A 13086-nucleotide genomic window follows, 5' to 3' on the forward strand; every position below is an offset into this window, starting at 1 on the left:
TTGATGATGAAGATGTAGGAGGGTTCGAGTTCGAGAAGTTCGTGTGATTTCAAAGCTGTTTTGACACTAAATATATCTAAAAATTTAAATACTTAAAATATTATATCTGAACAGGAGTTAAATAAATACTAAAACATATGTAATTTAGATATATGTAAGTGATAAATCACTCTTTATTACTTTCGTGTTAGTATTGCCGCGGGCGTGCTCTATTCTCGATTTCATTTCGCTATCGCAAGCTCGATCTATAATATATTACGCCTATAGTTCTAGTTGTGATGAAATAATGCTAATGTATAGTAGCTAGGTATTTGTTTTTGAACTTCACTTACAAACTTAAGTAAGGCTTATTATTATTATTTAGAATACAGAGAACTAGAGAACTTCACGCTTTATCCCGCACACAGCCACACCAGGTTTTCTCTGCCTACCCTGTACACTTCGTTCCCCACTTTTCGCTGAATTCTGAGGCATTGCGTATTGAGTAGCGGAACTTAACGCCGCCCTTCGCCTCGACACCAGAGCTTCATTTCCTCGAGTGGGGATCGAACCAACAACCAGCTTGTTTACAGTCACACTTGTGCTCCTGCGTCACAACTAACCTGAAGTATAAAGAAACTAAAAAAAATGCATCAATATTTAGCTACTAGGTATAATACTTACATGTTGAATTAGCTTCACTTCGTATCCCGCACACAGCAAAGTAGGCAGGAGGAACCTAATGCTAAGAAGTTTAGTTGAATATTTCGGAGCATTGCCTGTTGAGTGGTGGAACTTAACGCCGGGCTTTTGCCTTGATGCCAGACGGAAGGAATGAAAATGAATGGGGATCGAAACCATTACCGTCGCGCTACAGTCACGTTCGTCCGCCGCTGCGCCAACGGCCCACTATTGGCTTGACTATTGAGAAACATAATTTCACGTCATGTGATAGAGCAAATAAGTGCGAAATAATTTAGAATGTATCTCTAGGTACGTACTAGCCGCATAATACAGATAATTGTTCGAATGTGAGATACTGTGAGAACATAATAGGATATTGTAGCAACAATAGCACTCATAGTGATATTAATTACGTCGTATTTTATTAATATACATATGAATGTATTTTACCTATATGTAATAAAATGCATTTTAAATATTTATTTCTATATTTACATAGACCTCATTATTTAAAACGCATATTGCTATTATTTCTTCGTACATATAACAGGGTTGGCAGAGGGAACTCAAGAAGGAACAATATTATTTAAATATTACTCACTTAAATAATAATCTACATACCTATATGTATACATAATCAGCTTAGAAGTATCCAACAGTAATTTCAAGGTATTACGTTAATAAGTATTGGTACCATGTTTAAAATACTAGCCTACTTTAGTTTCGATCTGCAAATTAACCAAACGGTCAGGCGTAAAATGGCGGAACGTGATAAAGTAAAATTTGCAAATTATCACGGTATTACCTTTAGCCACAGATTTAAAATGGAATATTAAATAATCGATGTTGCATCTAATCGAAATAATGTTGATTTCATAATTTCGTAATAGTAAAAGAACGACCTTTTATTTTATCAAGAAATATTCTTGCGTTGTTTTTATTAGAAGTAAGTAGCTGCGTTCTATATATAATACTCGAAGAATTTTATAATAGGAGGACAAACTAAGAACATGATTTACTTTTTGATTTTTTTTTGATAGTCATCAGTTTATATTGACAAAAAATAATAGGTATATTTATTAAAATATAAATTCCCTAAAAAACTCAGTTTACGTTTTAGCTCATTTCCCGTGCTAGCGATTTTAACATTTTAAAATATAAAATAATTAGGTTTGCAAATTGTAGTCTTTTGAAATAGTCATTCTTTATAATATTTTTTTCGAAAGCTTTACTTCTAAAAAACGTTCTACGTTTTCTAAAAGTACTTTAAAAGTTATAATATATAAGTAAATATAATGCCCACAGACAAATAAAAATCCAAGCGTTTTATTGTATTATATTTTTTTTTATTGTAAAATATATTAGGAACATTTTCCATTTATAATTTTCCTTACACTATTATAAAATTTAAAAATACTATAACATAATACCTATAGGGTTCATATTAAGTAATACGACAAAATATGTCGTTAATTGTAAATGATTACTTTCATAATATAATTATAAAAAAAGAAAAAAGATGCAAAATGCGCAAGATATGAATTTTCTATTTCAATGTTCCTATAAGGCACAGAAAAGAAATTCAAATAAACAAAAAAATATAACAAAATTTTCAATGTATTACACGCGATTTGATTAGTATTTGTGAAACTTCAATATTAGAACTCAGAAAATTAAAAAGGTAACCGTTATCATTGAGTTAAGCTTCAATATGTGAAAAAATGGTGATGTGAGCTGCCGACAAGCTTTCATTAACAATACAAGCTTTGTTATGACATTCGCTTCTAAAGATTATCACGACTTAAGTTTTCTCAAGTCCTTAAAACATTATTTTTTTATATTCCATATTAGTTCCATAAAAAAAAAGCACAATAATATATTTAAACATATGCAAATAACCTATAGAGCCTCAATATATTAGCCGATAGGACGATTCGCCTTCAGGAACACTACGCCAGGCTTCGCTTCGACCTGTCACTCGCTACGCCCTTTCCGAACATTGTTATCATGTAAACTTGCATTGTAAAAACGAGGGGACTGCCAGCCGCCGTTGAGTAAGCACCTGCTATCTCCAGTGGTACGAGCCTTCCTACCTACTCAGATATTGCAAATATTTTACCTTAAAGTATTTGTGGATATCACCTGCGCCCTGTGGCGCTGCGACGAGACCGCGACGCCAGTCGTCGCTCACACCGAGCTTACGATAGACGTCACCTCTATCGATGGCTACCACAGGCGGACTTTGACTTGACATCGCTTCACCATGACCGGTCGTAGCGGCTTGAAGCGAGATCGCTCGCGCTCTCGCCTTCGAGCATCGCTGCAACGCCCGACGACACCAGCCAGCAGAGACACAACGCCGCCAGGAGGATTCGCCTCCACCGAGTACATGCAGAGGACGCAGGACCGCGCCGGGACCACCGCGCATCCGCCCACTGTCACCACCACCACCACCACAGCCGAGGGAAGAGCTAGCTCTCCCTCACGATCACAAGAGACGACCGCCACAAGAGAGCTGCCGCCAAAGCCGCGCTCCGCTACAACCCACAACACCGACGAATTGTCGGTATTAAATGCCGACCTGGCTGCAATAGCCAAGATACAAGGAAACCTATCCCAGGCACTCTTCGCGCACATTGCCACGTTCCTGCGCGATAGGAGCCAACAAATGAACACCACACAGGACACCGAGATGAGAGATCAATCGGAGAAGACACACATACCTAAGAGGGTCTGCAATCCTCGCGACCCCCGGACACTCAACCGGGCGCAAGCACAGACGGACCTACATTTGCCGATGCACTAGCTGCGGGAGCCAGCATCACCACGCCTGCCACGCCTGCACCAACCACGACCGCCACACCGACTCCTCCTCCAGCCAAACCAAGGCTTCCACCGCTTATCGTGGAGGACCTGCCAAACTGGACCATGCACTTAAAGAAACTGAAGGACTTACTAGGCCATGCGCCTAATGCACACCCTCTCGGAAAGGGCATCAAATTCACCCCAGGCTCCACAGACGACTACCGGGTGGTGCAGAGATACCTACACGAACTGGAAAAGGAGGAACATCTGGTCATGGTTCTCCTACGCCCTCCCTTCTGACCTAAGCAAGAAGGTCGCAATCAGAGGGCTCCCGGCATCTACCACTCCCGAAGAAATCATCGAGGCCCTAGCAGAGAAGGGTTTCCAGGCCGAATTCGTGAGGCCTATCAGGGCCAGGATGGGGCGGCCTGGCTGCATTTTCTACGCCATTCTAACCAACTCGCCCAACCTGCTGCCCGCCATCTACGAGGTCAAGGAACTTCTATACATGTCGGGCATAACCATAGAGGCCTGGCGTGAGAAGAAAGGCCCAGCCCAATGCCACAGATGCCAAGCGTTCCGGCACTCCAGTCACGGGTGCCATCGGCGTAAGGCCTGCGTGAGGTGCGGGGAGGAGCACTTCACGCGGGACTGTCCTCGCCCAAAGAGGAACCCGCGACATGCGCAAACTGCGGCGGGCCACACCCCGCCAACCACACCGCATGCCCGCAATTCAGGAAAGAGGGGAAAACAAGAGGGCCGGCACCGTCGCCCTGACTACCGCTAACACGAGGCCAACTAGGCCTGCCCAGGTTACGATGAACACAGTAGCCGCCGAAGCCACCGCTGCCTCTCTCATGGCGCCCGCCAACCCGCCGATAGAGAGAGGCGTTAGACACAAGAAGCGGGGGAAAGGGAAAAGATCTCGCAGAGATGACCCTCTTCCCTCCGCTGAGAAACCGACACCTTCGGCGGCCTCAGGACCAGCCGCGACTAGCCACGCCAACACCACCGGCGTGGCTACAACTCTGAACACCGGACGTGACAGCATCGTCTTAAGCCGAGCTATCGACACCCTCCAGGAGGTACTAATCGCCCTGAGGGAAGGTCGAGACCCGGTCAAGACGGTCTTAGAGGGCATGATGAAACTCATCAATGGATAAGCTAGGACTTATTTTCTGGAACGCCGCGGGAATCAAGAACAAGATCCAACTCCTGCGTACGACACTGAGGGACCAGAACATTGACCTGGCCCTCATCAGCGAAACCCGCCTCCGCTCAACGGACAGCGTCAATCTGCCGGGCTATCACATCTTACGCCTAGACGCACAACAACAAGACAATATTCATCGCAGCCTGCTTGGCACGGTCGCATTGCCTGCACCGCCGGTCGACAACTTTACTCAGACGCCAATCAACACGGATACGACATATCTGCACCGGACGAACCGACTCACTACTGGGGGCGAACACACACTCAAGCCTCTACGATCGACTTTGCTGTACACAAGGACGTGGACGCTCTAACGCTGGAGACGCTGCAAGACTCGCACGGCTCGGACCATCTACCGGTCTTAGCCACTATTGCGGGCACTCTAGCGCTAGCGCGGCGCCCTCCAACTCGACGTAACATCTGTTGGCCTAAATACACGGCCATACTACAAGCAAATACGCCGCTCAGAACAGAGGCGCTCGACACACCAGCCAGCATCGACCGCCTGGAGGCTAAATTGGCCGAAGCCATTACCAAGGCCATGGAAGAAGCTGCTGACACCCCACATTCCCACCGACTTGCTCGCACTCCACACCACATCACCAAAATGCTGGAGGAGAAGCGAAAAATTCGGAAGGAATGGCAAAGGACTCGCGAGCCAGCAAAGAAGACTCGCCTCAATCACCTAATCGAAGCCATCCGCGCGGCCCTCGACAACACCTCGGCCGAGACCTGGGAGGCGCGAATTATGGCCGCCAGCGAGGACCAGACTTCCCTCCATAAACTGTGCAGGCAAATAACCAAAAGGCCTGCACCAGTGAGACCCGCTACTCTCCGCTATGCAGCGGCGGAGAGAGCGGAAATTATGGCCACCTATCTGGCTACACAATTCGCGCCTAATCCCAGCATGAAGCCCGAACATCACAAGCGCCTCGAAGAGGAGGTAGAGAGACGCCTGCAGCCTGACATTACATGAACCACTTCAACACCACACTTCTTCTCGCCGACTGCAGCGAAGGCCGCTGTACACCTCAACACCAGGAAAGCGCCGGGCGGCGATGGTATCACCAACGGAGCTCTGCGCCATGCACCTGTCCGCACCATAGCAGCTATAACTAGGCTCTTCAATTCCATTCTGCGACTGGGTTACTTCCCTCAGTCGTGGAAGGAGGGCCTAGTTATAATGCTCGCTAAACCTGGGAAGAGCACACGAAGTCCTGAGGGGTACCGGCCGATAACACTCCACTCGAAACTTTTCGAGAAGCTCGCAATGCCGCTGATCCAGGCTAACTTCACGCCCCGCGTAGAGCAGTTTGGATTCAGAAGCGGCCATTCCACTTCACTGCAGCTTGCGAGAACGATTCACCACATCACCACTGCAACAAATAAAAAGGAGAGTGCAACAGCAGCCTTCTTGGACGTCGCTCGGGCATTCGACCGGGTTTGGCACCCCGGGCTAGTGGCCAAGCTCCTCCGGCTCGACACACCGCTGCACACCTGCCGTTTAGTCGCGGCCTTCCTCACCAACCGAAGCTTCCGCGTTAGGGTGGAGAGTGCGATTTCCAGCAACCACCCTATCACCGCCGGAGTACTGCAGGGGAGCATCTGGTCGCCTCTGCTATACTCCATCTACACGGACGACATCCCAGCCCCACCGAGGCCACACTAGCGCTATATGCAGATGACATAGCGCTAGTAACCACATCACTCACCGCCACACACGCCGCAGGGAAGTTGCAGCGAGCTTTCGACCTCCTGCCACCATGGTTGGCCGAATGGAGGCTCACACTGAACCACTAAGACGCGGAACCCGCAAACCGCCGCCAATAGTGATCACAGGACAACGAATTCCGTGGCTGAGAAGGGCGAGAGGTCACGTATCTGGGAGTCAAACTTGACTCCAGATTAACGATGAGACCTCAAGTCACCAAAGCTTCGAACGCAGCAAAGGCGGCCCTCCACATCATCGGGCCGCTTCTCCGATCCCGTCTCCCGCTGCGCGTCAAAACGCAGATGTACAAAACCTACGTTAGGCCTCACCTAACGTACGCCGCGTCGGCGTGGTACGCGCTGGCCTGCACCGGACTCCGTAAGAAGTTACAAGTCGTGCAAAACACCGCACTTCGCCGCGTTACCCAGGCTCCATTCTGCGTGAGGAATGCAACTCTGCATAGAGACCTCCGCATCGAGAGCCTGGAGGAACATGTGCGCCGACTCGCAACCAACGCGTACCGCCGAGCCGACACCTCCAGCCACACACACCTCATCAACATAGCACCACTACACACACGCCCTCCAGATGCCCGCAACACTCCCCGAGACCTAATCTCCATTTCCGACTCCTGAGCGCTGACAGTGGTCGCTGGTCGCCTAGCCGGGCCTCCCTTGGGGCAACCAAGGGTCTCCCCTGGCTGGGTTGACCGCCCCTTCGGCACACGCTCATCCCTCCAATACCTTTCCTTTTCCTCTAACATTGAATAACCCCCCGGAGTTCGCTCCAATCCTAAAGCCGTGCCCATATTAATGGGCATCGACAGATACCAACGGTCAAAGGGCCCAGACTTGTTACCGTCACCCCACTCCCTCCCAACAGGGTAGAGAGAGTAAGAAGAAATCAGCAGGAAAAACGAGGAACAACGTTTAAAAAAACAATAAATGTTCTTACGTTATGCTTAATAAGTAAAATAAAAAACTATCATTAGATAAAGATTCGAAATGAAAACCAAATAAAAATAATTAAACATTGCAAATAGCCTGATAAGCTTCAATATGTGAGCCGACAGATGGCGTCAGTGTGAGCTGTCGACTCGCCTTCAGGAACAATACTACGCCGGGTTTCGCCTTGACTGGCTCCGTGTCGCTCGCTTCGCCCTCGCCGGATATTATTATTATGATACTGGGACTTGCTCGTACTATTGTGTTGTAGGAATCTCCACTTTCCACCTAATAAAGGGGGCTTTTATCATTATTTAATTAAATGTATTTATTATTAGAATAGCAATAATGAAATAAACGCAATGGCTGTGAGTTCGATTCCCACTCACGGGAATGAATTATTTAATGTTGTTATTTCCTCGCTCTGGTAACAAGACGCGGCGCTGAGTTCCGACACTCAATGCGCAATAGATCAAGAAAAGTGGAAAATTGAAGTGTCTTAATTGGTATCACTTACTAGTGATACTATACTTAGTATCCTAGGTTTCTTCTGCCGGTAGGTATCACTATGTGAGGGATACAACGTAAATCAAAAAAGAATCTAACCCTAATTTTAACAACAGCAAAATCCGGCACTGGTGGACTCCATATGCAGCTGTTCTCATCTTCCAACTGCGGCACAAACAACAGCTCCTGTTTTGTATAGCTTGTGTAGTCCAACATGTCAATTAGTGTCGGCACATCTATATGTTTTGGTGTTAAACCAGCACGCACCACATTGTCCGAGCATGCCATGCATTCTACACAATCTGGAATATTATCGATAAATTATTGATTTTATATATTTAAAAAATAAAGCTTGCAAGAAAAAGAATTAATTTAAAAAAGGAACTGATGAAATAAAAATAATTTTTATTAGAGAATAAATGCTATTTTCTTCTAGTTTTTTATATTATATTTATTATCCTGGTTCATACACCAGGTTGATGATTTTTGTTGTTTTTAATTGTTGTTGGTTGATGAAAACTTTACTCATAGAAATAGTCTCATATAGCGCTGCAAGATTGTCTTACAAAGACGAAGGTGAAGCTAGATAAAGTTGAAACCATTGTGGCGCAGTGACATAGCGGCTGACTGTGAAAGCAGATTGCAGTAAGACACTAATTACTAGATCACTAGAGTAGAACTTTCTGCCCACCCATGTCATATGGCAAACATGTAGCTTAGGAAAAAAACTTATTTAGTTCTGTATATATACACAGAACTAAATAAGTTTTTTGTCTAAGTAACTCTAAGATCAGTATTCAACTATAACCAGATTGCTTGGGGGATGATTAATTAGTTAATAAAAATGTGTTAAAAAGAAATCTCTACCTCCACTCAAATATGCATGAGGCAAGTTCGGCTTCAAGAATATAGCCTGTCCGGGTTGTAAAATTATATAATTCATAAAGTAAGGTATCCAACATCCCACATCTCCTGTGAAGTCACTCTGTAGCCTCTGTATTAAAGGGAATAAAAGTGATGCTTGGGTGTTGACATCTAAAAAAATAAAATAATAATTAATCTTTAATAAAAAACATTTTTTACAGTTTTCAAATGTTATTCCATACATAGAGTAGAAAAATATTTTAGGAAAATATTTTACAATGTAATAGTAATAGTAATGGCACAGTAGGTTTTAAACACACCTTTTGGAGGCCATCCAAGCACTTAGACTTTCAAGCCATATGTATATGTATATTATCAAGCTATATCAATATTTTTATATATTTGTTACAACTTATTTATGTTGTTAGAACTTGAGCAAATCAATAATACAAAAAATAATACAAATTTTTTAAACATTATAAATCTCTATTTAAAAAGATATCTTTTTATTTACCTTCCTTCTCTAATCTCGATAAATAGCTTTGTAAACTCAATGCTATCTTTTCCTTATCACATGTCATAAGTGAGTGAATCACTCCCTTAAGATTACTTCCATCTTCTAGAAACACATTTAAAGCTTCTTGTGGCAAGACTTGTGTAATTTCTGGTATTTCTGCAATTTTTTTTCATATTTGACATTTTAAAAATGAATGCATTTTTTTATTATATTGAAATGAAATAATGCTTATGCAATAGCTGTAGCAGAGAGTTTCAAAACTTAATAATGTGCTTTACCAACAACATACTTTTAAGATATTCCTGAATTTGTGGTATTGGTCTGAATCCACATAAAGCTTCAAATGGCGTCAAAGCAATAGCTAGTTCTGGTTTGTGATTTGGATCTTTGTACATGTTCGGAAAGCTCTTATGAAGTTGTTCTGCATGGTCCTGAAATAAAATTTAGTTTTTGTGGAAAGAGAAGAAAGTACTTAGTAAAAAATTTAGCAAACTGTAGAGATGTGTGTAATAACAACTCTCCCTCATATACAAATTAAATTTTTAATTATTTAAAACATGAATTTACATTTAATTAGTTAAAAGATTTGTTATGATTCATAATAGTCCTATTATTGATAGAATTAGTCTTATCAGATTATGGCCATATTGTTATATACTTATTTATAAATAAGAATATCTTATGAAACATTAAATGATTGACACAAGGAGAATATCATAAATTATTTTTATACATCATACATACCTTAGTTGGATGAGCTTGAATGGATAAAGCTTTTCGTATAGAGAGCACCTTAAGCAGAAATGGAACAGTAATACCAAATTTTCTTTTAACATCTGGACCTATGGCATCATGATTATCTTTTAAATATTCTGATAACAAGATGCCCCTTTCAATAATGAGAGACGGACCATTCGGATGAGTTCCCATCCACAACTCAGCATAAGGTTTCTCACCATCAATTTTTATATCAGGATTGGCACTTGTTAATAAATTCGCGACTGTACTAGCTAACCCTAGCTTGCCCCAATCATAGTTTTGATATTTACACTGCAACTCCATAATCTGAATAAAAAACAATGTATTAACGCATATAAATACATATTTTAGCCACAAAGGTTATTTATTAAAGAAATAACTTTGGAATAAAATTTCTCACCAGTTTTATCTAAATTTCGGGCAATATAAAATAAATAGTATACGTAATATTACTTAAATTATTAAAAATACAATAATAAATAAATAAAGTGAACTAATCCCTATCCATTAACAGCAACAAAATAACACATTAACAATGTATTGAAGCATGTCAATTGTCGAGCGAAAATGTCAAATGTCAATTGTCCGTCAAATAAGGCTAGTGATGTCCAAGTTCCAACTCATTTTTAACATTAATACAGTATGTAGGAAGACACATAAAAGAATAGAAGTTTATATACTAATATGGATTATACATAGATTAAATAAGGGAAAACCTTTAACTTTAGATTATTATGTATTTTATGACGTATAGAAAATATCTTTTAGTGTCGAAAGTGGTATAGAAATAATAAATCCACAACAGTACGAACATAATGGTTCTATATACATATTTCTTCTTATTCTTTAATTTACAATGAACGTTTTTAAGAAAATATAACGTTTTGTGAAAAAAACTTGCTTAAAATTTTTTATGGAGCATATTGTTGAGCAAATATAGAATTTAGAAAAAAATACATGAGTAATATTTCTCAATATAAAAATATATTATGCTATATTATGTAATAATAATAGAAAACAACCTCTTCTATCACTTTCAGCCTTTCATCTCTCTTTTCAATAAGTAGTACTTTTCTATAAAAATAAATTTATCTTACATATATTAAATATTTTTTTATACTAATATTATTAACACCAATTTATATTATTAACATACACAACACCCCACCTGTTTGAGGTAAAAGTACGGAACGGAACTACGGAATAAATAAATACGGAACCTTACTTACACTTAACTTACTTGCACTTATCTTACTTTGCGTCGAAACCAGGGCGAAGAAATGAAAATATGAATTTCAGTAAATATTTCAGTTCCTCCAATGGATATCAAACCCACAACCAGTCACGTTTATATTCACACTTTGTGCCCCTGCATAACGTCAGTTGAGTATTTATTAATTAATTAGATAAATATTAAAAAAAATAAAACACCGAATTAACTTACAAATCTATTAACTCCTAGTTTATTTAGAACATACATTTAATATTTTCCATTACCTAATCATTTTCCAAAATACACTATAGAGGGTGTTTTTAACTAGACTAAAATTAAATCTTTAATTTTCACAATTAAGTATATCAATGAACTTAAAAAAAATTAACAATGAATTAAAAATAGATTTTAATCAAACGTGATTTAATTGTGATTTTCAATATAGGTTTTAACATCTTCTTTTAAACTTTGTAAAATATTTTCTGTTTTTAGTGTTGGAAATTCATGACTATTACTATTCTTTAAATTTATATCTGATTTATTTTCAACTATAACTTGTTTTGGTACATGTAATGGTATAGCGAATCCAGTTAAGCCTCTGTTAGTTATCTCGACGTTCAGCAAGTCCGACGGTTCACAAATACTGGGTTCACGTTGAACATTTCGAATTAAATAAAGGTTAGTGCTGTGCCTCGCATCCTCAGATGGTGTAGGACTATATTTCATTTCCAATTTCTGTATATCCAAAAAGGGATATTTTTTCATAAAAACCAATCTTTCATATTGACGGATATCTTCATCGGTAAATGAATGTATACTTGCAATTTTCTTCAAGCCAATGTTTAAGTTGTCATAAACACTTTTTCCAAAATCGTGTGACGTATCTTTGATTTTTCGTAATGTATCTTTAAGAGTGCACGTCATCTTTTTTGTTCTTTGAGCCAGTTTCTCAATTGCACTATCTTAAACAAGTAATATAATGTTACAAAAAATATACTTTTATAGGTACAAATTACAACAATTGCCTTGGTTAAATACGAATACAAAAATGAGGGGAAAAAATAACTAGTTGACTGTGGTCGGTTTACGGACGATAATTTTAGATGATGATGAAAACTCGATGAAAAATTGCATACTTTTTTTATTCAAATGATTTATTATCACGGGATTATAATTATTTTGCATAATACAAAGGAATTAATTGTATAAAATATTTCTTTTTCGATAAATTAACATATAAGTATTACACTCGTTAATTCGCGTTCTCGCTTGCAATTCAAATGCATTCTCGGTTAAGCGAAACGTGACAATGAGTCATGCTTATACGAGCATGTGGCGAGATTCGAGCTTTTTACGTGACCATCCGCCAGTTCTTCTTTATTCTCACCGTGACGTCCTCGCTAGTACCTACCTGCCTGCCATTCGGTGTTCATCATTGCGCATTCGATCAGTAAAGCTAACTCTGCATATCCTACGAAAAGATCGCATCTCCACAGCATTTATCTTTCTTTCATTCCTCTTCTGTAATGCCCGTGTTTCACTGCCGTAAATCAGCGTCGAATAGTGCATTTTGTACGACAAAACGTGCAGCTGTGCTGACGTTTCGCCATTTCATTAATGTATCTAAAGTACTATTAACCCTGATACCGGCACCAATACTTTTCTTCTCCCTGTCATCTCGTATCTTCCATCTCTATTGAATATACTTCCCAAATATACCACTTCATTCATTTGTTCTAATATCTTACCACTTACATTGATCTTACATTCCGTCCTTTCTTCATTTCTTTCAAATACCAGAACATTTGTCTTACATTCTACTTTTACTATTTATGTTATTTTTTCACGTAAATATTTCTTTAGATGTAAACTACTAAAACGGTAAGTTTT

At 40.4% G+C, this 13086-nt stretch overlaps 2 protein-coding genes across 2 annotated transcripts; both read right to left on the reverse strand.

The window, feature by feature from the left end:
- Positions 1 to 1987: 1987 nt before the first annotated feature.
- Positions 1988 to 10524, reverse strand: Mpi (mannose phosphate isomerase). The gene is made up of 7 exons (XM_085207331.1): positions 10384 to 10524; positions 9969 to 10289; positions 9514 to 9655; positions 9222 to 9380; positions 8711 to 8878; positions 7943 to 8145; positions 1988 to 7624 (listed from the first exon to the last, which is right to left on the reverse strand). Exons 2-7 carry the CDS (start codon positions 10284 to 10286, stop codon positions 7418 to 7420), a joined length of 1197 nt encoding a protein of 398 aa, XP_085063457.1. The 5' UTR covers positions 10287 to 10289; positions 10384 to 10524; the 3' UTR covers positions 1988 to 7417.
- Positions 10525 to 11619: 1095 nt separating this feature from the next.
- Positions 11620 to 12194, reverse strand: LOC146540034 (uncharacterized). Its single transcript, XM_085208005.1, has one exon. It carries the CDS (start codon positions 12118 to 12120, stop codon positions 11620 to 11622), a length of 501 nt encoding a protein of 166 aa, XP_085064131.1. The 5' UTR covers positions 12121 to 12194.
- Positions 12195 to 13086: the final 892 nt, after the last annotated feature.

Source organism: Heliconius melpomene, chromosome 3 (genome assembly GCF_056956725.1).
Source record: "Heliconius melpomene rosina isolate 202511_hmr_F chromosome 3, ASM5695672v1, whole genome shotgun sequence".
Taxonomy (NCBI): Eukaryota; Metazoa; Arthropoda; class Insecta; order Lepidoptera; family Nymphalidae; genus Heliconius; species Heliconius melpomene.